At 45.3% G+C, this 26,456-nt stretch overlaps 1 protein-coding gene across 1 annotated transcript; it reads left to right on the top strand.

Moving 5' to 3' along the window:
- Positions 1-554: 554 nt before the first annotated feature.
- SSU72 (SSU72 homolog, RNA polymerase II CTD phosphatase) lies at positions 555-19,545 on the top strand. Its single transcript, XM_066334129.1, has 5 exons — positions 555-755; positions 6,558-6,701; positions 16,399-16,538; positions 18,113-18,231; positions 19,063-19,545. The coding sequence occupies exons 1-5, from the start codon at positions 676-678 to the stop codon at positions 19,162-19,164; spliced, it is 585 nt and encodes a 194-aa protein (XP_066190226.1). The 5' UTR covers positions 555-675; the 3' UTR covers positions 19,165-19,545.
- Positions 19,546-26,456: the final 6,911 nt, after the last annotated feature.

Below are 26,456 nucleotides of genomic sequence, written 5' to 3'. Positions count from 1 at the left end.
CCCGGAGCCTTTCCCGTGGCCCTTCCCGGGGCCCTTCCTGGAGCCTTTCCCGGAGCCTTTCCCGGGTCCTTTCCCGGGGCCCTTCCCGGAGCCTTTCCCGGGGCCCTTCCCGGGGCCCTTCCCGGAGCCTTTCCCGGAGCCTTTCCCGGGGCCCTTCCCGGAGCCTTTCCCGGGGCCCTTCCCAGAGCCTTTCCCGGGTCCTTTCCCGGAGCCTTTCCCGGGGCCCTTCCCGGCTCCTTTCCCGGGGCCCTTTCCCGGAGCCTTTCCCGGAGCCCTTCCCGGAGCCTTTCCCGGGTCCCTTCCCGGGACCTTTCCCGGAGCCTTTCCCGGGGCCCTTCCCGGAGCCCATCCCGGAGCCCATCCCGGAGCCCATCCCGGAGCCTTTCCCGGGTCCTTTCCCGTGGCCCTTCCCGGAGCCCATCCCGGACCCTTTCCCGGAGCCCTTCCCGGGGCCCTTCCCGGAGCCTTTCCCGGACCCTTTCCCGGGGCCCTCCCCTGAGGGCCGGCTCCGCCTTCCCCGCTCCGTGCGGCGGTTGGCCGCGCCGGGGCCCTGCTGACACCTTCCCGTCCCCGCCCGCCGCGCTGCCGCCGCCATTTTGTGGAGCGGCGGCCGGCGAGTGAAGGGAGAGAGCGAGAGCGAAAGAGGCGCGGGCAGCCGCCAGCGCCGTGCCCGCCATGCCGTCCGCGCCGCTCCGCGTGGCCGTGGTGTGCTCCAGCAACCAGAACCGCAGCATGGAAGCGCACAACATCCTCAGGTAAAAAGCTGCCGCTGCTGCCCGCCTAGCCGCCTTCCTCCCCGTGAAAACGGCGGCGCTTCGCTGGCAGGGAGGCGCGGATGGGGCCCTGCGTTAGGGCCGGCGCCCGGCCCGGCAGGTCTGTGGTTGTGGGGTAGCATTTCGCCTTTACCCCGCGTTTATCCCGTTTGTACCTGCTTCCACCCGGTTTGTACGCCCTTTTTATCCCCGTTTTAACCCGTTTTCACCTCGCCTGCTCCGCGCCGCGCTGCAGGCCGCGGGCCCGGCGCTCGCTGACGGGAAACACGGACTGGGGCCTTGCATCGAGCAGGGCCCGTGTCTCGGCGTGTGGAAACTGAATTGTGCCCTTTTTTCTTCCCCACTCTCCCCCCACACCCTTTTTTTATTTTTTATTTGAATGTATCTGAAAGGGGCCCACAGCAAAGCCGGAGAGGGACTCTTCATCGGCAGCTGGAGTGATTGATAGTACAAGGAGAAAAGGACATAGAGGGGGGGAATTTAGGTTAGATGTTAGGAAGGATTTTTTTTTCAGTGTGATTAAAAAGGGTGGCGAGACGCTGGCACGGGGAAATTGTGGTTATCCCATCCCTGAAAGTGTCCAAAGCCGGGGCTTGGAGCAGCCTGGGATGGTGGAAGGTGTCCCTGCCCATGGGTTGGCTTTTAATTCCTTTCCCACCCCTTGACACTCTGTGAACACTGAGCTGCTCCATGCCCTGAAAGGAAGCCCTTTCCTCTCACAGGAGAACCAGAACATTCAGTTCAGGACGCTAAATGTCTTTTGAGATTACAAGTGTTAATCTGTTTAGCACTCCCAAGTGCTCTCAGCTTGGCTGAAGAGGTGAGATAGGAGACTTGGGACAGACTGATGGACGTGAGAGACCTGATCCGCCTCAAATCGTGTCCCTGAATCTTCCCTTTGCACTGCAGAAACACGATAAGGATGGTCGGGGCTATTTTATTGGAGTTAAGCAAAGAAGCATTCACATTAGAAATACACGTTGATGGCCTAGAAAGCAAACCGACCGTGTGTAAGCTGCGTGTAAATAAAAATAAAAGCTTTGAGAGGAATAAATAATAGAAGCAGTTGGTCTGGCAGCCATCTTACAGTGACAGAGTTTCATGCACTTCACGCTCACTCTTGGCATCGGATGATACCTGTGGCAGTTCTGTGAAAACAGGACATTGTTTTCCCTCTAATAATGCTGGCTCTGAGTTTTAATTAACAGCTGAGTGTTGAGGACGAAGTTAAATTTACTTCTGATGTCTGGCCTTTTTCCTTCCCCTGTGTTTCTGCAGAAATAAATCACTTCCGGTGTGACTGATGTTTGCCAAATGTGGCAGGGGCAGTTTATTTTGTGGTTTTTTAGGGTTTTTTTAAGTCTGTTCTCACTTAAGATTTTAATCGAAAAGTAACAAAAGTGTGTTTAGAAAACGTTTCATTTTAGTAACATCTTTCATAGTTATAGCAGCAGTAGCATAAATGCCAAAACAGAGATAAATTGCTGACGCTGCTCTAAAGCAACAGCAGCCCATTTGTCAGTAAAACCTTCAGAAAAATGTCTGTGTTGGCTCCAAGGCAGCCTGCCTCACCACTTCAGGGCAGTGTGTGCAGCTGGAAGGAACACGTGATTAAAAGAGGAAGAGGAGTTAGGAAGAAGCTGAGGAATTGTGAAACTTTAAGGTATTTTGTGAGTGACGAGACTTTAAAAGGCACAGATTCTGTGTGCTTTAAAAGGCACAGATTCTGTGTGCTGCTGGAAAACAAAGCCTGGGCTCCAGCGTTCAGCCCGTGCTCGTGTATTTCGTAACTAACCAAGTTTTAAACACTTTGTTCTGATTTTCCAGCAGAAGTCAGGCTGCAGGTCTGTCAGAAGTTTGTTGATAGGGCAAGAGCCATCCCCACAGGGGTGTGCTGAGCCAAGGGGAGCAGGAAGAGCAGTGCAGAAAGACAAGAGATCCCTCCTCTAGAGCTGTCAGACCGGCTGTGTAACCCCTCCCTAGGTCAGGTTTTCCTCACCCTGTGCTATTTGCTTTTGCAGGCTCTGCTGGGGTGGGGTGAGGTGAGGAGCAGAGCAGCCTGAGTGCTGGGCAAGCCCTGCACAGCAATAACAAAAACCAGCCCCGTGTTGCAAACACAAATCCATAACAAAAATTAGCTCCACCCCAGCCAAAACCAGCGCGTTCTGGAGGTGATTTTATCTTTTATTTTGTATTTTCTCGTAGAGCCTGCAGACTCAGGCATTGGTTCTCCCTCAGAGGAGGGAGGCAGGAAGGGTAAATCTCTTACAGCCAAACTTTTTTATGCAGCAACTTCCACATTTCTGTTTGTTTGGTAGTACCCTGGTGGCTTTGGAAGGAAGTTACTGAGTTCAAGCTCTCTGTGTCACTTACTGGCAGTAAAAATTTCTAAAATGCTGATAACACACTTCAGGCACATATTCCTTGTTGTAGAAGGCTGGCTTTTAGGAAATTAGGAGCATGAACATGACATCTTAGTGGCAGGAAAATTCAAATATTGCAGCCCTGTAGCAAAAGCTTAACTTTTCATATTGATGTTAAGACTTGAGCACTGAGGTGTAAGAGGACTTCAGTTCCACCTGTGCTGTTTCCATAAGTTTTTATTTATTTATTACAGCATTTATCAGCACCAAAATGCAGTGAGGTATTGACATCTGTATTGCCTAGTTTAAGAAACCCTAAATTAATAACTAACCCCCCAAGAAGGAGATATTTTCACATTTTCATATTAAAGCACGCTTTAATTTGACAGCTTAGTAGCAATAATGCAAATTCCAAATTGTTAGTATTCAAAATGACTGAACAATGCTTTTGTGCTGCTGTTCAGCAGTGTGGGCTTGTTTTGAGGGGTGTTTTATTAAAATATTGATTGGATGGCATAAGATATTTTCCAAGTAGCCTAAAAGGGCTGCTGGTTATTTTCCTGCTCCCTGTTGTGGAAAGGGATGCGATGAAATCAGTGATTTGTCCCCTGAAAACCTTCACCACTCTCAGTGCAGTGGCACTACAGGATTTATTCCATTTGCTTTAACAACATTTAGTAATATTTCCTCCAGCCACTGTAAAGAGAAGCTGTGCTGTTATGAACATACTGAAAAGGAGTTTAATAAGAATGTGTGAGATCCCCAAATAACAGTGACATAAAAGAAAGGTGTAGACAAAAAAGTTGACGTCTCAGGCTGCAGAGATCATTATTATTTCTCCTGCCAGTGCCTGGAGCTGAGTGGTCCCAGCCTGTGGTGGTCCAGGTTGGTGTTTGAGTTCAGAATTGTTTTCAGTGAGCCCTGAGATCCTCAGGGGCACTGGAGTGGTGCTTGTGAGTCCTCTGTGATGAGCTTTGGGCTGAGGTGAGCAAAGTGCTGAAGATGATGAGATCAGTGACTCACTTTGGCCTTAACTCATTGCTGGTTTTATCTACAACAGGATTAATAGAAATCACTTCCTGAAATATGGTCTGGTAAAGTTTAAACTCCACATTTTCAGAAATCAGTGCTAGGATAATCTCTTAGTCTGTCTCACTCTTTACTTTTTGTGACAAAGCACTTTTTTATTTTTTTTTTTCCCACTTTTTGAGTAGTTTTACCAGGCCAGAACCAAACACTTAACTACCCATTGTCTTGTAGGAATTATTCATTTTTACAAATATGCCACATTTCCACAGACACCTGATGATTCACTACACTGGATGTTTCCAGCTATTTAATAAAATCTGAATAATATTTAATAAAAGCTCCTGACTCATGGCTCCGTGGAGGCATTTTCCCCTCTCCCTTGCCCTAGTTGTTGCAAGAAATGTGTTGAAATGTTTTTAGAATATTTCATTGTACCTGGGGCATAAATAGTGTAGAAATTGACACTACCACTCGCTGAAATTCCACGTGAGGAACTCAGATTCCAGCTGTTGAAAGGAAGCTGGAATTCATATTCCAGCTATTATAATAAGGAAGTAATTTTGAATGGCTCATGGGCCTTGGAGGCACAAATTTTTTTGATGTGTTGAACGTCAGAGATTTCAGATTGCCTTTCTATGAGATCATGCAAACTTCAAGGACATCTACAGCAATTAGAGGTGGATGTTTTAATGTGTGTGATCCAAGCAGACCTGTTTTAAAGAATAATATTAAAGGGAAAAAAAATTAAAATTAGGAGGAAACCATAGGAAAAAAAAGATCAAATTGAAACATGAATTTTTTAGCAGTTCAATTTCTTCTGTACATATTATGTCTCTTCTGCACGTCCAGTAGAAGCAGCAGAATCAAAACTTGTATCTGCAAGTGTTGCAGGGAAAATAAATGAACAGTGACTCATAACTGCACCAGTTACATGTGATGGAGGGCTGGGAGGGGCAAAGAATTGCACTTTTTTCCACTTGTATCCGTTTTCAGCCACCAGTCCTGCAGAAAGAAGCAAAAAAGCCTCGTGTATCTTGTCTGTTTACAGAAATAGGCACCTATAAATAGTTGCTGGAGGGGAAAAAAAAGTGTGAGGAAGCAAGAAAAAAAGAAAGGAGGGGCTGTGTTGCAGTGGGAGGAACTGAAGGAAATAAGTGTTGATGGTTTCAGAGCTGTGTTGGAGTTTGGGGCAGGAGGTGAGCACAGTCTCTGCCCAGAAGCGTTTGGCATCACTTTGAGGACATCCTTTGAAGGCAAAGAGACAGTTTGAGTTGGTGTCTTCTGCTGAGTTTCCTTGGATGTGCAGACCAAGGATCTGGGGCTGCCTCTTGCACTGAGTCCTGGTTCTGCTCAGTCCCCTCAGAGGAAAGCCCTGCAAATCTGGGGTTATTTCTGGGGACACAGGCACTGGGTTGTTCACTTGCTTTTTGTTTTAACGTTGTACACTCCCTTCAGTCTCTGCTAAAATCATTCGAGCTCAAAGTGTGAGTCCTTAAAAAAAATCAGATTAAGTCCTGGTCTTGCTGTTTCAAGTTGCATTGTCATTAGGGACCCAAATGTTTCAGCCTGTAGCTTTATCCATTAGACCACCAAAACACCCGAAAATCTCTTTTTTTGTCCCATTATTTAATAGATTGCCATTTTTTAATACTGAAGGAACTACTGAGGTTCAAATATTTCAGGTAATCAGCAAGAACATTTTGGCATTGCTCCTAAAAACAAGCAGGTTCCTGCCTCTTTTTTTTTTTTTCCCTAATTATAACTATTAAACAAGTAGTTACTCATAAGAATGGAATGAAGTAATCCCTGGTTTAGCCAAGAGTTTTAGAGAGCAGCCAGCAGAACATCTGCCCCACTTGTGTGAAGGTAATTGCTCTGTGTGGTTTTCAGTGGCAGGCACACAAATGTTTGTCCTGGGTTAATTCAATCCCACCAGAGGCAGTTTGGGCAACAAAGTGAGAAGAAGAATGCAGTTAGGCCAAGAGTGTCAGCAGGACACTTCAAAAAATAAAAAGCAACACTCAAGTATCGATCAGTCAATAACAATTAGTTACTTGTACCAAGAGAAAACCATCTCTGCCTGTGTTGTCACGAATACAGAACGGTTTGTTGCAAATCCAGGATGCCTGAAAGCACCAAAAGACATTTCCAAGTAACTGTGTGCCATAATTGTGAGAAAATTCCTGCCAAATGGAGGTGCTTCCCTTGAAATGTGTGTGACTTTAGCTTGTAACTGCAAGGAAAATCCACCTCGGGTCCTCTTGGTGAGTCGGTGGCCCAGCTGGCTGCTGGCTAAGAGCTTTTTAAACTTCACTCTCATGTTCTTCAGCACTTTAATTAAGTCCATCCAGACTAATTGCCTTCTCCCCCCCCCTTCCCTTGTGTCTTTCAGCAAACGAGGATTCAGCGTCCGATCCTTTGGCACGGGGACTCACGTGAAACTGCCAGGACCAGCCCCAGACAAGCCAAATGTTTATGACTTCAAAACAACATATGATCAGATGTACAATGATCTGCTTAGGAAAGACAAAGAACTGTATCCCTGTGGCATGGCCTCTTTAAAAAATCCAGTGTGGTTCATCCTTGAAAAGGTGTAATTCATTATTTGGCATTAAGAATCTATAGAGTTGCTTGGCTGGCGAACTTTTCAAATGATTTCAGTTTATAGGAGGTTTTTATTTTTTATTATTATTTTTTATTTTTTTTTAAACAGTGGGCCTTTAATGCTCCCTTGTAAATTGTTACCCAGTTCCAGTGCACACATTCCAAATGCTCTTTTGTAGTGTTGTTACCATGTTTAGCTCTTGAATGAACACATCAGTGCCCTCAGATTGTCCATTGCCTCCCCTGCACTGTGGATCCCTCTCAGTGCAAAGACTGTCCTGAGTATGGAATTGGGAAGAGCGACCACCTCGACTTTAATGTTGTATTTAGCTCAGACAAACTGCCAGGTAAGGCTTACAGAATACTTTCTCTGGGAGAGAGGATGCCTTTCATTAAAGAGCTCACCCTTCTCACTGAGGATTTTGTGATATGTGCTTTGCTCTGTGCACCGAGGAGAAAAAAAAATAACCCTGTAGTTTGTTATAAAGAATGGACAGAGGAGGCCCCAGTGACATTTAATTCTGGAGAGCAAAGGTGATGGGGGTTAGGCACACTACTAAAAATATCCCAACTGCATTAGTTTATAATACCTATATTTAAAGTTGATTTTTTTTTTTTTTTAGAATAAGAAAACCCACAAAGAAAACTTGGGGAACTCATTCTAGATGTTTTTTCAACAAGGATCCTTTTTTTTTTTTTTTTTTTAAAGTTAAAAGTTTAGGATGTAGTCTTAATATGTCACATGTGATGTGCTGGTTTATTTGATTTTTTTTTTAATACCTCTGCCTGTAGAGAAAAGGAGAATCTTGCAAACCCATCTTAATGAGGTATGCCATATCCATATCCTGATTAAAAGAACTGCTTAAAAGAAAATTCCTTGAACTGAGAATTAATTTTAACGAGCACCAACGACTTGAGATTTCTTTTTTGAATTCTTCACTGCTGCTGTGATGAATATGGCAGTACTTAATCAAAAAAAAAAAACCAACAGAAAGCAAATCTGTTCCCCCCAGGCATGTTTTGGAGTCACCATGGTGGTTCTCCTCCATGCTTTGCTGTGTTCCCCAAATATCTTTGCAGTGTTAAACCTTTTCTCAGGATTTAAAGGAGGTTTGAACAGCAGCCACTGCAAGGGAAATAGGGCGACAGCAAATGCCTCTGTGACTTTGCTTTTTTGATTCTCAGATAATTGAAGGTTTTCAGACTGAAGACTGGCAGCACAGAAAGCAACTCCATTTCCAGAAGTGGGTTTTGAGGGTAAAGACTTTTAACCAAAACCAGAGCTGCTCTCTTCAGCGAGTTGTGGAATAGGTTTTTGTGTGTGTGTGTCCCAGGGGCTCTCAGTTCTGTTGGGTGAGCATAACTTCAGAGAAAGGGCTGGGAATTACCTGTGGGGTGGGAGGGGCTGCTCTCCTCACGGGCTTGGAGTGTGCTTTGGGATGGGGGTACAAAAGGAGGGGTGCTTCCATATGATTGAGCTGCTTATTCTGTTTCCCAGCCTTGCTTTCATCATCTCTTAGTCTGAAATTTGGGAGTCTTGCTGCCACCACCCTGCTTGTTCCCATATTCCAGCGAGGAGACCCCTGAGGTTTGAGTGCTCTCCCTGCAGGCCCTGTGGACACTCAGTGACATTGTGGCTCTGAGGGGACATCCTCTGCCCAAATAAACCACCCCCAGGTTCAAGAAGCAGTGGCCTCAAACCAAAACGAGCTGCTGCACTGCTGGACCTCACTCAGGGCAAGGTTAAAATTGTCTTAGAGAGAAGAGATGCACTGAACCTCTGCTGTTCACTCGTGAAGAGAGGGGAGCAACTATTAAAAACCCACTCTGCAGAGATTAAAAGTACCTTCTTGGCAGTTAATTAGTGAAATGTAGAGCACAGGCTCTCATACCTTGAAGGCATATGTTGAATTTCAGCAGCACAGGGATTAATGGAGCCAGGAATTCAGATTCAGTTGAGTAGGTGGTTACAGTAGAGCTAAAATGGAAGTACTTCAAAGCCTTTTAAGATGTGGCAGTTGAAACTTAAGAGTTAAAATAAGTATCAGCATCTCCCATTGAATTTTTAGAATGTAGCATTTAAACTCCCTGAGCCCCAATCAAGGACTGGCCCCAAAACCATTCAACAGTGTTCTGAACGTTGCTTTTTAAAACATCCCTCTTGTTATTTCTAGGACAACAGTAGAGAATTCTGCTCTTAATTTGAGGAAGACACAGCCATGGTCTGTAGTTCCATACACCACCTTGTGTTTGCATGTGTCACCCACCTTCCCAGCATTAGCATCCCTTGTCCTTATCATTACCTGCCCCTTACAACTCTGTGAAGGGGTTTGAGGACTTAATTCTAATTCTGTGGTGGTGACCTTAAAGCTGAAACAAAAATAGAGCAAAAGCCGCTGCTGAGCCTTGTCTTCAAGTGAAGGCAAAAACTAGTCAAGGGTGAAACTTGCTAAACAATTTAAACCCAGTTTAAATCTTCATCAGCAGTTGTTGTTGTGCCCAGGGATAGGAGCTGTTCAAGTGGAAATTTGGCCAGAATTCTGCAGGAATTTGCCCCTGGGTTCTTTAGCAATGTGAGTAACTCCGTGGCTGATGGTTTCTTTCCTTCCCTCAACACTGATGTGTCTGTGACCCTCACATTAAAGCTGATTTTCACAGATAGGGGGGTATCTTTAATTAGGATTTCTAGGCAGCCTGCACCAACCCTGCAAGCTTGGCCTCCTGCTCTGTTCTGACATTTTTTACCTCCTCTTTTAATTTGACCTAACTATAGATAGGATTCCAGTTTTAGCTCCTTAGCTCCATGAAATTACAAAGTTGAGGGGAGGGTGGAAAATGTGTCCTGAAGAAGTTTCCTAAAGCTGCTTCAGTTAGAAGGAAAATCCCAGAAATGAAGAAGAACTCGGTGCATCTTCTTTGAAGACATTATTTCTTCTCTGTAAAAAAAAAAAAAAGGTGGTGATAATCTTGGTGATGGGATCTAGCTTTAACTCTGTGAAGTCCACATTGAAGTTGGATGCCCATGTGATATTTTATATGTAGCTCAGTCTTGAGGAGTAACTGATCTCAGTTCTACTTCAGGTAAGCTCTTCATGCATGTATTTATCTTACATTTTCATCTGGTTTCTCTTCATGGATTTTGTCAGCTTCTCTCCTGAGCTGTTCAGCAGGAGAGCTGTGTCTCTGGAAGCCACTTGGGAATGTTTCATTTAGATATGTTGAGGGATTTTTTTATATTTTTTTGGTTTGGTTTGGGTATTTTCTTTTTTTTTTTTTTTTCTTTGAAGCCTAGCCTTGCAAGGGCTAAAAATAATTGAAATCATGGCCTGTGTGTCAGTGGCAAAACTTCTTCCAAGAGCAGTGCAGTACAAGTCTCATTTTCTTCCTTACCATGTCTTACAAAGCACTTCAGTGCTCCTGGAAATAGAGAGGAGGGATGAGGATGGAAAGAAGTGTTTAAACTGGATTTAAACAGGCTTCTGAGAGGCACATTTCTGCAAATCAACATGCTTCCAGCCACAGGCTGAATTCCAATCCCTTTTCCTCCATGAAGGATTGCAAGACCAAAATGCTTCACAAAATCTCAGGCCTTTCACAGGCAGCAAATTTTCAGTACTTCTTCATCTGCTTTCTGATCACATTGCCTTTAATCTTGGCTTTGTTCACATTAAAAAGGCAATACATCAAATTATTAAAAATATATGAGCTGAAAATATATTATTTAAATATTTGATTTCCCCTGTGTTTGAGCTTTGGGACATGGTAGAAGCTGCAGACTCTGATCTGATAGCCAATGCTTTTCAACAACATCAAACAGCCTCTGCCATCCTGTCTTTTCTGGGTAGTCTGAAAGGTTTATTTCCTTATCCAAGGTGAGTCCCAAACCTGCTCTGAGGAATTCTGACTGAAGGATCCAGTCTCAGGCTGATGACTCTTGGAAAATCTGTTCAGAGCTGGAGTGATTTCATTCTTTGGCACTTTCATCCCAGTTTGGAGGAGAGCGAAGTGACAGTCGATGCTTCTTGCCTTGAAATTCCCTCCAATTGACACAAAACTTCCATGCCAGCATTAGGGATGCTTAAACTTCTTTTTTTCTTTATTCTAAACCAATTCCCTTTTTCATGGTAGCAATTTTAATTCCTTAAACTGGCGTTGATTGCAAGCCAGGAATATTTCCTGCAGACCTCATCCAGCGTGGTGCTTTCTCTGCAGGCCCCTGGTGCCAAGTGGCCCTGCTGTCTGTGATTGTATTCTGTGGTGTCCCAAGTGTGCTAAATGAAATGGTTTAATCGATTTAGGGCTTGCAATGCTTGTGGTTTGCTCTGTCTGAGGTACCTTCAGCTGTAAGTGGAAATTCTGAGCTTCACGACGCTCACAAATGGTGACAGTTGGGAAATGGCTGTTGCAGCCCCTTTTTCCTTGGGCAAGGGGATGATTCATCCTTCCCTACAGACCTCCTGCATTTGCTGCTCGTCTCTGGGATCTGGCACTGCTTCCAAACCTGAGGGGAGCATCCCCAAGTCGTGTGTGACCTTCCCTGGCCTCTGGCTCACCTGCTGCTCCTTGGAATGGCTGCAGAAGTGTCACCTCCGTGTCACTCACTGCCAGCTGATCAAACACTGGATTCCAGCAAACCAAACCAAACCAAACTCCTCTTGAAGTTCACATTTGGATGAAGTGCACACTCAGCTGTTTGATGGTACAGTCAGATGTGCCACATCCTCAAATCATCTTGTCCTTGGTGCCCTTGTTCTGGTGGTCCCTTCAATACGTCTGTGACATCCCTTCTCCACCTCTTTGGCACTGGACTTTGCCATCACTCTCTCTCTTTTCCCCTCTGGCAGCTTGGATCTGTCCATTTTCACCCCAGATACAGCTTCAGCTGCTCAGCACTGATAAATTCTTGTCTGGCACTTCAGCTCAGGGCTGAACTCAAGGTGTTTGCTGCCTTCACTGATGTGTGGGTACAGACCCCTGAGCTTTGGGCTCAGCCAGGCTTCAGGAAGTGAGCAGGGCTGGCCTGTGGGTATTTATATCTGGACCAGCTCCTAGGAGCAGTTGGGTTTATCCTTGTGGTTTATAAATGCTGGCTGTTTGTCTTTCACTTGAGAAAACAAGTTCAGGATTTTTGCAGATCATTCGTTTTTGCAGGCACAAATGTTGCAGAAATGTCATGAAGCCCCCAACTTAGCATCTTTGTGATCATTTTGGATGGCATGTTTTAGCATCCCAGACTGGTTTGGGTTGGAAAGGACCCTAAAGCTCATCAGTGCCACCCCCTGCCATGGGAAGGAACATCTTCCACTGTCCCAGGTTGATCCAAGCCCTGTCCAATCTGGCCTGGAACACTTCCAGGGCAGCCACAGCATCTCTGGGCAACCTGTGCCAGGGCCTCCCACCCTCACAGAGAAGAATTTTTTCCTGATAACCCATCTCACCCTGCTCTCTTTCCATTTCAATCCAATAGAATGGTTCAACGTTAAGACTTTATTGAGTTAAGGACCAACAAGAGACTTGTGAACAATCTCTGGTTTGTTCTAAACTGCAGAGTTTCAATTTCAAAGGACAGGCATTGTATTAGGAATCCTTTCCTACAATCCCATCTCACCCTGCTCTCTTTCCATTTGAATCCAATAGAATGGTTCAGCATTAAAACTCCACCAAGTGAAAGAACAGCAGAAGACTTGTGCACCATCTCTGCTTTATTCTGAAGTGCCCACTTTCAATTCCAAAGGACAGGCATTGTATTCTCTGTGAAGTATTCTGCAGTGAAGACAGTTACTGCACCATCACCACTGTGCTTGGCACGTGGAATTTGTGGTGCCTGTGCCCATTTCCAGTCTTTATTTCATGCCCTCTAAAAGGAGCTGATTCTGAAGGTGGAGGAAGGTTGGGCAGCCTCACCCCTCTCCCACATTTCACTGAAGGAAATATCCAGTTCCCAGACAGGCAGGTTAACACAAAGTGTTCTGTTTATAATGCAGATACTGATAAATAAATAAGGATGATATGGAAAAGAGACCTGCAAATGCCATTCGTGCTCGGGGCAGAAGCACTCTGCTCTGCTCCTGGTTTGCCCAAAGAAGAAATGCAGTGTTTGAGGGTGGTCTCAGCTGCACCAAAGGGAATCATCAGCAGATTTATTTGAAGATGTAGAAGCTTTGGGTGCCAGCCATTACTTTATAAAGATTTCTTTTCCTAAAAAGGATGTATACATTTTAATAAGTCTCATTTCCCCAGTTAGGTTTAATAAATTGGCTTTTATATTTTCAGGAATGGCCTGAGTTGGAAGGGACCTTAAATGTCCTCTCATTCCACCCCTGTCCATGGCAGGAACAGCTTGCATAGAGCAGTTTGCTCAGAGCTCCATCCAGCCTGGCCTTGGACACCTCAGGAGATAGGGATGGGAATTTTAGATCTAAATTCTAGTTAAATCTAAGTCAGATATAATTAATTTCTGTACCCCAACACTTGCAGCTCAAATTACTTATGAACTTCAGCTTCACATGGGAGTTAAAATGAACTTCAGCTTCACATGGGAGTTAAAATGAAACTTCCTGAGTACTTGGATCAGTGAGATAATTTTTCTTTTAGCATACAGGATAGAGACTTGACTCTCTTGGCCATCTCTAGGTTGATGCTTGTGGCTGAAAGTGGTTTTTGGGTCCTGTCAGTGACAAATAATGATAAAGTTTAGAGGCATGAGGGGGTTTTGGAGAGTAAGGGATGTTTGGAGGGGTGGTTACCCAAATGTCTGGAGCAGGGACCCATCACTTGGATGGTAAAAGGAATTTCTGGTATCCATGAGAGGAATTTTAAATTTGGATGGTAAAAGCTTTAGGAGTTTAGCTAAACACCTTTTTTTTTTTTTTTTTTCTTTTAATAATTCTTCATCACTAGTATGGGATATCCTTAGCTGAAAGGAGAGAATGCACAGTCAGTAACAGAAATTCTCCATGAGAATGAGCAACAATGCTGTGCCTGTTGGAAAAACCCAACTTTCGTGCTGCAACATCTTTTTATATCAAGCCTTTCCACTGCTGAGTCGCCCTGCCTAAATTCCATCACCCAAAATCGGATCTGTTTAGGACAGTTAACTCTGTTAAGGGTGAAATCTGAATTGGACTCTCTAAAAATGTGGTGGATTTACTCTGCCAAGGGCTGGCAGTGGGTGAAGGGAAATGGAGGCAGATTCTGGTGTCCTCTCCTGAGCATGGTTGGGCTCCAAAGATGTGACAGCACAGAAAACCAGGGGGAATTCTGTCCTGAAAACAGAGCAGAGATTCACAGGACAGGGAGTGTGGAGCTGAAATCTGTTGGAAGGAAAGTAGAGCCTGACTTAAATGATCCAACACCTGCCAGTGTGGTAAAAACCTCTCACAAGTTGTAATATCTGCATTCACCTGAGCTCCCAAAGAGCAAAAAGCTGTTTATCACACCTTGGAATAATAATGTACAGAGCACACCCCCTTTCCTCACTCAAAGGATGTGCTGGCTTTTTCCAGGTGAAAAAGATTCCAGGCAACCAAATAGGAAACCATAAATCTTTTAACTGCTTCCTTCAGTCTCCTTTTATAGGCAGATGGACCCTTGGAGAAAAAAAAAATTTAAAAAATAGCTGTAAGTTGGCAGCAGAGAGCTGGGCTGTGAAGCAGAAATCTTGTGTGGGTTTGGGAATCTGCGTAATTCTGTCTCCAGGCTCACTGAGGAAAGCGAGGGGACAGATGCCAGCAACATTTTATCCTAGAAAGGGAAAAAAAGAGAACCCAAAAAAGCGTGTGGGATGTTGTGGATTTTTTTTTTTCCATTTTCTCCCCCCCTCTTGAACTGGATGATGTAGAAATGAAGGAGTGCAGAGCCCAGGAAGGGCTCCCAACTGAGCAAAGCCACTCGGGCAGATGTTGGTGGATTTTGGAAATGGCAGATATTTTGGAAGTGGTATTTTGAAAATGCAATCATTTTCCTGCTCTGCAGATAACCAGGGGTCTGAGATGGCTCCATCCAAGTGGGGTTTGGTTTTTTTTTTTGTTTCCAAACATGACAAACCCCAGGAGATTTCACAGGGCTGCTGGTGTGCAAGAGCTGCTGGTGAGAGCTTTGGGCTGGACAATTCCTTAATAATATAAGGAGATTAATAATAATAATAATAATATATGGAGGTTCCTTAATAATATAAAGAAAAACCTTTGAGGGGGAAAGAAGAGTGAAAAATTAAAAAAAAAAAGGCTTGGGAGTGATGTGGAGAAAAGAAATGCAGCAGAAGTCAGGCTAATTGACAACATTTAATTGTGATAAGCAGCCTATCAGTCAGTTCGTGGTGCAAAATTGAAATGACAGGGAGTTGTGCAGTGATGCAGACACACAGAGGAATTTAATCTGTTTTCAACATGAAGTAGGCTCTTGTAGGTAGAAAGCTGGGTTTAATTTTTCATAGAAGTTAAAAACACTTGAAGGGTTTTAAAAGCTTTGGAGGCTGTTTGAACAGGAGCACAGAGGTGCACCTCTGGGCAGGAGGATTTGGGCTCCTGCTGAAAGGGAGGCAGGAAATTTTTGGACTTCTGTTACAAAAATAGTAGCATTTTCTGAAAAGAAATACATGTCTGTCACCTTTTCAGCAAGGAAATAAGCCCAGGTGACCTCTACCATATTGCTACAAATGATGGAAATTGTTTTCTTCTCAGAAGTGTTGTCTCAAGAACTTACAGGCTGTTGTCCTTAGTGTTCCATTGTAAAAATATGTCCTTAGATGGCTAAAAATAGAGCTGTGCTAAAGGCAGGGAGAGATGCATCCCCTTCCAGCCTTTCTCAATCCCAACCTTTCCTGGTTTTCCCAATTCGTCCCTAAAACTTTGCCTTCAGAGGGGGTTTGGTTTTACACAAGGCAGCAGGTTTATGTGACAGTCAAACCTGGAGTGCTCCCAATGAAACTGCACGTCCCAGAAGGCTCAAAACAGTGGGATTCGAGAATCCTGCCTGAAAAGGGGCTCCAGGATGTAAAATCAGAGCCTCAAGATTACAGCAGCAGCATAAATATAGCTCCCAAGCAGCATCACAGATTCCTTTCACACAGTGATGAAGCTCTGACAGGCAGAAAGTCAGTGTTTTTCTTCATTCCTTCCCATTTTTGCATCTCGGGATATTTTTATGGGATGTGCTTCTGGGGTTTCTTTAGCTCCCTTTTGGAGTTTCAGTTGCATAAATCCACATTTCCAGGTAGGATTTTGTGCAGGTGGCACCTGGGACACCTCGGGGTGGCCTTTGAAGTGAGGGGCAGTGGCTGGCAGGAATGTAGGACATTTTTCCTTTCAATTCCTTTCAATCCCTTGTTAAAAAGAACAGCACAGGCTGGGGGGTGTGGGGTATTTATGGATATAAAAATAGCTGCTCAAGGAAAGTTCTTCTTCTGAGGGCCTTTTAAAGCTGTGGTGCCAGTGAGAGGTCTGTGAAAAAGCAGCTGCATGATGGGGATCACACTCACCTTAGGCATTTTTAGTGGTCACTGATTTTTAGATTTGCAAACAGAATATTTTTATTTTAAAGCTACGTTAATGATTTTACCTCGTGCTGGTCATTTTGCTCAAAACCATGACTTTCCTTCAAGTAAAGCTACTTAACTCAAGCGACTTCAGATACACACAGAACGGAATTTTACACATGTTGGACAGAAATAAGAGAATCAAGCCACGACCAGAAAGATTCCAGAACTGCAAAGACGTTTTTGATTTGATCCTAACGTGTGAAGAAAGAGTCTATGATCAAGTAGTAGAAGGTAAGGAGCCTGAACTGATAAACCAAGTTAACTTGAAGTGGTTTTTTTATTTTCCTTCTCCCTGAAGTCCTCCAGAAATCTGGAAATCTCTGTGTCTCCTCCAAGTGCTGGGACAGTTCCTGATGTGGATTTATGCAGCAGAGAGAAGGGATGGCAGAACCTTGTCCCCAAAAGGTGCTGGCAGCTCCACAGAGTGTGTGTGCACAGCAAGGGCTGGCATCAGGGAATTTCACTCCGTGTTTGGCTTGGAAATCTGAAAAACTGAACCAACTGGGACGAGCTGATGGGAAAACCAGTCTGAGGTGTTTTCCTGATGCAGCTGCAGGGTTTCCTGTGAGCCCCCAAGCAGTTTATTCCCTTAAACACCTCCTGTCCAGGTGGAGGAGCTCCTTGAGCGTGGTGAACTCTGCCAATGTGCTGCAGCTCTGGCCTGAAATGAGTCACAGAGGAGGCAGAAGGATCTCAGCTGGAGCTCCAGCTCCACATGGGCACAGCACAGGATGGATGGGAACTGCCTCAGAGGCACGGAGGCTTTCAGCAGGAGCTCTGTTTCCTCCTGGGCTGACAGCCTGCTGTCTCTGCCGTTGCTGGGTGCAGTTTGTGTGAGCTTTGAGTGGTTCCCTCCACGCTGAACCGCTGAACTGGTGTCACCCAGAGCGCCTCAGGGTTGTCACTTGGCCTCTTGTGAGCTGTCACATCACCGTAACAGGATCCCTGTGGGCTTTGCCAGGGTTCTGAGTGCTCAGGTGAAGGGTTTGGAATGTGTAGGTGTGTTCTGAGAGCACCTCCCCTGCTCCTGGAGGGCAGCTTCAGCCTGTCTCAGGGGGAAAGCAGCTCTCCCTCTGCTTTTCAGATGGGAGGAAGGGAAGTGAAGAGCAGCCACCTGCAGATTTCCCAGCTCTCTGCCTTCACAGTGCCCTTCACCCTGGGCACAAATGGCTCTGGGTGTGGAGGATGATCTTTTTAAACAGGTTTGCCAAAAGGAAGGGGCAGAGTGGAGGTAGGAAAGAGCAACTTTTAAGTTAAAAACTGGATGTGGAAGGAAGGATATGTTAGGGAGGCACAACAGGAATGGGTGCACTTGCAGGAAATTTTTTTTTCCTAATGTTTTATTGAAACACTTGTATATTTTTTTATTATTTCTTTTTATTAGAAAATAGAATTTTCTAATGTGACTATCAGTGCTTAGCTTGCAGGAGTTCATCTTGCAGTTCAGGGTGTTGTTGGATGTATGGTGCTTTTTTTAAAAATGAACAGTTCAAACCCTTCACTTGAGGAAACTCAAAATCCTTCTTGACTTTTGAGATTCTTGATCGTTAAGGATTGTCAGAGTAAGAGGAGCAATAACTTCTTTTCAGCAGGGAAAATAAACTGACCCTTTCACATTCCCAAAATCCACCTCCTGTTTTTTGGTATAAAAGGGATTATTAATATTAAATAAATTCTAAAAAACACTCTGGAAAATTGGAATGTGACGACACCTCTGCATTTTTAAAAAACCTTATCACTACTTCGGTGTAAAACATGCTCCAGTCCCAACCCAAAGTTTTGCTGCTGTGTTTTGTTTTGAGCAGATTTAAATTCCAGGGAGCAGGAGACGTGTCAGCCTGTCCATGTGATCAACGTAGACATTCAGGATAACCACGAGGAGGCAACGCTGGGTGCTTTCCTCATCTGTGAGCTCTGCCAGTGTGTAAGTGAAGAGGAAAACCAGCAATCCTGGGGGGGGTGCCCCATAAAGCTCCTGCATTTTGCAGTTGTTGCAGTAAAATCCGTGTTAAGATGTAAATCCCCACATTTTCCTGCTCTTTTTTTCGGAGCTGTTGGGAAAATGGATGAATCTGACTGAACTCAGGGGTTTTGCAGAGTGAACTCCCCTCAAACCACTTGTGATTAGGTGGGGTTTCAACGTGAGGGTTTGCATTCTGAATCCAAATGGCCTTAAAACCACCCTGAATCCAAATAACCTTAAAAAACACCATAGTGTGGTCTTTTATTGTACCACACTAAACTAAAAACTAGAATTCAAGCGAGCTGCCCTCAATGGGATGAGAGCAGAGCAAAGTCCTGTGTTCTTTGACACCCCAAGGTGGAGGAGTTCACCATCCCAGGCAGGTTCTGGGTGATTTATTCTGCTCTCAATCCTTTCCAGATCCAAGAAGCCTAAAGAAGGGTTCAAGGAGTTGCAATTTCAGCCATCTGTTCCCTGTGCCTGGAGCTATTCTGGAGGCTCCGGGTGTTAACTGGGGAGGAGGGATGGTGCCTACTCAACAAAGTCCTCCTGAAATGCCACTTGGGTGGGCTGGGATCTGCAGAGAAACATCCAACAGAGTCTCTCTGTGCCTTTGGGAATGCTGGGAATCTCCATAAAGTTCAGTAAAGCCCTCTTGGGTACAGCCTGCCCAGTTTAGATTTCCCAGTAAACCAAAATAAAAAAACAAAAAAACCCAAAAACTGGGATTATTGCAGTTTTCTAGACAGCAAATCCTCGGAGTTTGGTTGCTCAGATTTCTTTCTCTTCCAGATACAGCACACAGAAGACATGGAAAATGAAATAGATGAGCTGTTACAGGAATTTGAAGAGAAAAGTGGAAGGACTTTTCTTCATACTGTCTGCTTTTATTAAAGCACATCTGTCTCTTAGGCCTTAATCCAGATGAGGGAAGCATGTGTTCAAAGTTCTGATTATACTGTATTTTCTTGGAAAATGAGTATTGATCTTTTTGTTCGTTTGTTTGTTTAAAAAAAAACTCCTTTTCAGTGTCTTTCTTTTTGTTTTGTTTTGTTTTCAGGTATTCTGTCACAGGTAGGCAGAGATACTGGTTGGGCTTGTACATAGAAAATGATTTAAAAAAAAAATACACAAAAGCCACCTATTTAAAAATTAAAATCAAGTTGTTTTTTTTTTTTTCTTTAAATCCTACTTCGATTATTACAAGTAGGTGTTTAATTATAAAGAGAATGTTTCTTGAATATAAGTTTATAATGTATTTTTCCAGCTTATGGATTTATTTTATTTCAGTTGTGCTTTTTTTTTTTTTTTTTTTTTTTTTTTTTTTTTAATTTTAATGTGACAGAATGGCTGAACTCTGTGAGGATGTGAATGGAACAATGAAAAAACTGAGTATCTGTATATTATTAGCTATAAAGTTGGAAGCATCCAATAAAAACACACAAAAAACCCAACAACCCTGTAAGTTTGTCTGTTTTCAAAACAGAAGCTGAGGAAATGTGGCTGTTCTTTTTGAGGTAAAACATGGAATATTTGTGTGAGGTGAATGAGACTCTGAGGCTTTAACCAAAGCCCACTGGATTTAGGGAACTCGGGACAAACTCCAGTCAACAGAAATAATTTAAATTTTTTTTTTTTTTAAACCAAAATCGTTTTGAATGGAAGCATTTTCCTCCTTTACAGCTCAAACCCCAGAAAACTGGAGTGTGAGTACAAATAGAGCAAAACTCAGAGTTCTGGCTGCTCACACTGATAAAAGTGAAAACAAACCAAATTATTCCACTTGCAGAGCGTGCCTGGTGACGTGCTGCTGCTTTCAGGCAAGAGAAAATTTCCAAGTTATTTTTTTTAAAGGCACCTGTAAATGCTCTGGAGCACAACAGGCTCTTTAAAACCTGAGGACAACTTTGCAAACATCACTTTGGAAGTGTTTGTGCTCCTGCCCTTCTCTCATTGTGTCACTGGCCCCTCAGAGCTGACAGGAATCATCTCATCCTCCTGAGCTTTCACTGTTTTTTTGCACATGCAGGAATTCGGTGTCAGGATTTTTAACCTTTCCCCCTCAGTGCTGACAACGTTTTGGTGAGTCCTGTGCTGATGCTGGGAACACAAAAACCCCACATTTGAAAGGGAAAATCATTTCAGGTTCCACCCTCTACAAAACTGCCCAAACCCAGGCTGGAAAATGCCCCTTGGCAGCTGGAAAATGTTGAGGTGTGTGTCTGGTCCTCCCAGGAACCTCACACACCTCTGTCCTCCTGGGAGCTGGGCTTGGCTGAGCTCGGTGTGTGCCAAAATTCAGCCTCTGGCAGCTCCAGCCCTGCCCTGGCCACTGTCCAAACGGGTCACTGCACCGTGCCTGGGTCCTGGGGATGTTTAATAACCCCAAATTCCCTGGGCTGGGGCTCTTTTTGGGGTGTTTTTGTGTGTTTTGGGGGTTTTTTTGTGGGGTTGGTTGGTTGGTTGGTTGGTTTGGTGGGGTTTTGTAGTTTTTTTGGTTTGGTTTGGTGGGGTTTTGTAGGTTTTTTGTTTGGTTTGGTGGGGTTTTGTAGTTTTTTTTGTTTGGTTTGGTGGGGTTTTGTAGTTTTTTGGTTTGGTTTGGTGGGGTTTTGTAGTTTGTTTGGTTTGGTGGGGTTTTGTAGGGTTTTTTGTTTGGTTTGGTTGGGTTTTGTAGGGGTTTGGTTTGCTGGGGTTTTGTAGGTTTTTGGTTTGGTTTGGTGGGGTTTTGTAGGTTTTTTTTGGTTTGGTTTGGTGGGGTTTTGTAGTTTTTTGGTTTGGTTTGGTGGGGTTTTGTAGTTTTTTGGTTTGGTTTGGTGGGGTTTTGTAGTTTTTTTGGTTTGGTTTGGTGGGGTTTTGTAGGTTTTGATTTGGTATGGTGGGGTTTTGTAGGGTTTTTTGATTTGGTTTGGTGGGGTTTTGTAGTTTTTGATTTGGTTTGGTGGGGTTTTGTAGTTTTTTTTATTTGGTTTGGTGGGGTTTTGTAGGTTTTTGGTTTGGTTTGGTGGGGTTTTGTAGGTTTTTGGTTTGGTTTGCTGGGGTTTTGTAGTTTTTTGGTTTGGTTTGGTGGGGTTTTGTAGGGGTTTTTTGGTTTGGTTTGGTGGGGTTTTGTAGGTTTTTGGTTTGGTTTGCTGGGGTTTTGTAGTTTTTTGGTTTGGTTTGGTGGGGTTTTGTAGGGGTTTTTTGGTTTGGTTTGGTGGGGTTTTGTAGTTTTTTTGGTTTGGTTTGGTGGGGTTTTGTAGGTTTTTGGTTTGGTTTGCTGGGGTTTTGTAGTTTTTTGGTTTGGTTTGGTGGGGTTTTGTAGGTTTTTGGTTTGGTTTGGTGGGGTTTTGTAGGTTTTTGGTTTGGTTTGGTGGGGTATTGTAGTTTTTTTGGTTTGGTTTGGTGGGGTTTTGTAGTTGTTTGGTTTGGTGGGGATTGTAGGTATGTTTGGTTTGGTTTGGTGGGGTTTTGTAGTTTTTTTGGTTTGGTTTGGTGGGGTTTTGTAGGTTTTTGGTTTGGTTTGGTGGGGTTTTGTAGGTTTTTGGTTTGGTTTGGTGGGGTTTTGTAGGGTGTTTTTGGTTTGGTTTTTTGTTTTTTTTTTTTTCTTTGGTTTTTAAGTGTTTTTTTTTTTTAGTTTGGTAGATCTTTTTTTCCTTTTTTCTTTTTAAATCACTTAAAGCAGAATTCCTGTGAGAAGATCAGAACAAGCAAGGGGATGGAGGGAGCTGGAGCACCACTTGTGACGAGGTTTTGCAGAGTTTCTCTTCCAGTTGCCTGGTCCTGTCCCGTTTTATTCCTGGAGACTCTGCGTTTGAAGGATTTCTGCTGCTCCTCGTTGGTCTGTGCGATACCATCTCTGTTTCCATGGGGATATTTACAGCCAAAGGAAGGAGATGGTTCTCTAGGAACTGCTTTGGTTCATCCCTTTAAAAACACAAACCCACTGCTGAGAGTTTGGGGCTGGGTTTTCCTTCCCCAGCACTGAAGTTGAGGTGAGAATATTTTGGGAAATTGTTTGGAAATGTTTTCTGCTTTCAACTTAATTCACCTTACCCAGAGTTCTTGGTTGTTATTTCACAGAGAGGCAGAAAAAAAAACCAAAAACCCACACAGGATGTTTTAACCTGTGGTTTGTGTCTGTATGGGGATTTATACACACACAAACCACAGGTTTTGTAAACCTGTAAATTTATAAAAATTTACAGCAGAGACCTTTCTGTGGGTTAATTAGAACTCTTGACGTGTCACTTCTCATTTAACTTTTGCAGGAATAACAGAAATACTTTTTTATTTACAGAAATACTTTTTTTTATTTACAGAAATACTTTTTCTCCCATCTGCTTCACTAGCATTGAAATCCCCAATGAAGCTCAGTTTATACAGAATTTTATGGGCTTTTTGCCTTTCAGATACACATTTAGGCACACCCAGATATTTATGTGGTAGGTGTGAAACTGGCTGAACACAAGGTCAAAGTGTTTCTCCGCGTCAGAAGAAATCTCAAAGAGAAACATTTCATTTAAAGGAAAGGGACAAAGAATGGGGTTTTTGCTTTAAGAGCAAGGTGGGATATAAATATTTGTGTGCTGGAGAATCAGCGCTGAAAGATTTCTTTTCCAGCTCGGGAGTTTCCTCTTCCCTCTTTAGTGGAGAGCAGCAGGGAAGGGATCTGTGGACACAGACTGTGAGGACTGAGAATTTCTGCTGGCAGGGAGAGTTTCTGGGATATTCCTCAGCTTCCACAGGGTGGGAAGAGGTGCCTTTAAAATGCAGATTTTTCCCGGGGGTGCCATCCCCTCCTTTCCAAACACACCGATTTTTTTGTTTTGTCAGCACTTCTCTGGCGTTTTTGACTTTCTGGATGGATTAAATTGCTTTTTTTTTTTTTTTTTTTTTTTCTCCTGGTTCTTGGGACCTTGAGAACATCCTTCTCCCTCTCAGCAACGCCAGCACATCTTTCAAATGGGTTTAAGTAAATAAAACTGGGGATTCTGGTGATTTTTTCCCCTCTGCTGGTGTTGCTGAAGTTCTCTGCCTGTTGAGGAGTGCAGACAACGTGCCCGTGGGGGCAAAGAGCTTCTTCCCAAGGTTTTGGGGTGGCTGGATCTGTGCAAAGATCCACGATCCAGGATTTCCCCAAATGCAGCAGCCCAGTGAATTCATTGCTGAGTCTCCAGCTTCAAATTCCATTTCTCAGATGTGTTGGTTCTTAGGAGAAGGTATCGATAAAGACCCTGGTACTGGCATGAAACTGGGGGGAAAATGGGAATTAAAAAATAATGAGTGGAGTCCAGGGAGGGGATGGAAACAATTCAAAAGGAAAAGAAATACTTGCTGTGGTTGATGTCAGACTCTGCTGTAAACTCTGACTTGTGTGAGCACCACAGAAATGAGCTGAGGTCGTGTTCCCTCGGAGAGGAAAGCAGAGGAGTCAGTTCCTGTGGGTGTGGGTTGTGAAAAATCCTGGGGCTGGATATTTACCGGGGAGGGAATAATCTTAATTAGGGACCGGCCAAATGCCACTGAGGTCCTGTGACACGGCCTGGGCACCTCCCTGGGAGGGGGACGTGGTGACACCACAGCTCCAGCCTTGGGGCTGAGCAGGAGCCACGGGCAGGGTGGTGCTGCTTTTCCTAAGGGAGCAGCTCATTAATTAATTAGGAATGAGTTTATCAATCCCATTGTGGTGTGTAACACCCATTAGAGTCTTTGCTCAGGTGTGAATGTCCCCTGGCTCAAAGGCAGGTGTGACAGTGACACTTTGCCCAGGACCAGGCTGGAGTTTGTCACCTCTCAGGCAGCTCTGCTGGAGGTGGGACCTGAAGGGAACCAGGGATGTGGTGCTCACCCCCAGAATGGTCAGGACAGGGATGGTTGGGGTCCCCAGCAGCCAGGATTGATCAGGACAGGGATGTTTGGGGTCCCCAGCAGTGAGGATTGATCAGGACAGAGATGTTTGGGGTCCTCAGGAGCCAGGATTGATCAGGACAGGGATGTTTGGGATCTCTCACAGCCAGGACTGATCAGGACAGGGATGGTTGGGGTCCCCAGGAGCCAGGACTGATCAGGACAGGGATATTTGGGATCTCTCAGCAGTGAGGATTGATCAGGACAGGGATATTTGGGATCTCTCAGCAGTGAGGATTGATCAGGACAGGGATGTTTGGGATCTCTCACAGCCAGGATTGATTAGGACAGGGATATTTGGGATCTCTCACAGCCAGGATTGATCAGGACAGGGATATTTGGGATCTCTCACAGCCAGGATTGATCAGGACAGGGATGTTTGGGATCTCTCAGCAGTGAGGATTGATCAGGACAGGGATGTTTGGGATCTCTCACAGCCAGGATTGATCAGGACAGGGATGTTTGGGATCTCTCAGCAGTGAGGATTGATCAGGACAGGGATGTTTGGGATCTCTCACAGCCAGGATTGATCAGGACAGGGATGTTTGGGGTCCCCAGCCCCAGGACTGATCAGGACAGGGATATTTGGGATCTCTCAGCAGTGAGGATTGATCAGGACAGGGATGTTTGGGATCTCTCACAGCCAGGATTGATCAGGATGGTTGGGATCTGACCCAGCCTGGTTTGTGGGAGGGGAGCTCAGGAACACGGACTGAGGAAACTTCAGTTCCCACAAAATTCCCTGAGTCTGGTCTTCAGCCTGTTCCCTCCCATGGTTTTATTTGGCTGTGGCTTTAGAAACGCTCTGGTTTTCTACAACTGGCACAGTCACCAGCTGCATTCTCTCTGAGCTCTGCATTTCCACGGCAGAATCCACTCCTGAGCTCAGGAAGAAGTGGAAGTAGCTCAGGGCAGAGGATAAAAAGCAAGAGGTGCCTTCCCAGCCTTTGCTGCTCCTTTGCATGAAGAGCCTGGCTTGTCAAATGTTTCATGTGTGTGGTTTAATTAAAAAAAAAAAATTAAAAAAAAATCTGCAATGCAATCTGTGCTCTAATTTGAGGACACCATTTAGTGATTTTAATTGTGTGACAGTATTTTGGTATTTCCAATACCCGGTAGTAGGTTAATGACTGTTCCTTGAAGAATGGAGTTTATATAACACGAGTCATTACATAAGAAGGCTGGTTGTGGCCTGAGGAGCAGGGGGAAAACAAATACGCGAAACCGCGAAATCCAGCAGCAGCAAACTCTGCTTTGGTCACCCTGAGAAACCCCCCCAAAAAATGAGCATCTGGGTTGTAACCAGGAGAATCTCTCTCTGAGGGCTGGGAGGGGACACTGCGGGACATCAGCTCGGCGTCCACGCATTTCCCACGTGGTGGCCGCGGTCGCGTCTGTCCCTGCGCCTCGCCCCGCTCGCTGGAAAAGGAACAACCAAACAAGCCATAAAAGTTATCGCCCGGTCACTTCTTTTCTTTTCTTTTCGTTTTCCCAGCAGCTCCTAAGCGTGGCCCGTGGGACAAAGCCGTGGAGATGTGACCACGACACTTGGCTTTAGGGACAGAGCGGGGACAAAGTTGTGTCACCAAAGTGTCGGGGTCTCTCCGCAGCACCCCGGGTGCCGAGCGCGGGGAGGATTCAGAGCCGGGCTGGAGTTCCTCGCCGCTCCAGGGAGAGCCGGTCACCCTCCTCTGCCTCCCGTGGGTGTCTGTCTGCCGGACCCCGCGAGGTGGCCGCGGGCCGTGCGGGGACAGCGGGCGGGGACAGCGGAGAGGTGCCCGGGGCTGCGGCGGAGCCGGGGACAGCACCCACCGTGCGGGGACAGTGCGGGGACAGTGCTGGGACAGTGCGGGGACAGCACCCACCGTGCGGGGACAGTGCTGGGATAGTGTGGGGATAGTGCGGGACAGTGCGGGGACAGTGCCGGGACAGTGCCGGGACAGCACTCACCGTGCGAGGACAGTGCGGGGACAGTGCGGGGACAGTGCCGGGACAGTGCGGGGACAGTGCCGAGACAGTGCGGGACAGTGCCGGGACAGTGCGGGGACAGTGCCGGGATAGTGCGGGGACAGCACCCACCGTGCGGGGACAGTGCGGGGACAGTGCCGGGATAGTGCGGGGACAGTGCGGGACAGTGCGGGGACAGTGCGGGACAGTGCGGGGACAGTGCGGGGACAGCACCCACCGTGCGGGGACAGTGCGGGGACAGTGCCGGGACAGTGCGGGACAGTGCCGGGACAGTGCGGGGACAGTGCCGGGACAGTGCGGGACAGTGCCGGGACAGTGCCGGGACAGTGCGG

The sequence above is a fragment of the Sylvia atricapilla genome, chromosome 22 (genome assembly GCF_009819655.1).
Source record: "Sylvia atricapilla isolate bSylAtr1 chromosome 22, bSylAtr1.pri, whole genome shotgun sequence".
Lineage (NCBI taxonomy): Eukaryota > Metazoa > Chordata > Aves > Passeriformes > Sylviidae > Sylvia > Sylvia atricapilla.
Note: the sequence above shows the minus strand (reverse complement) of the source record. Positions and strands in the feature narration are given on the sequence as shown.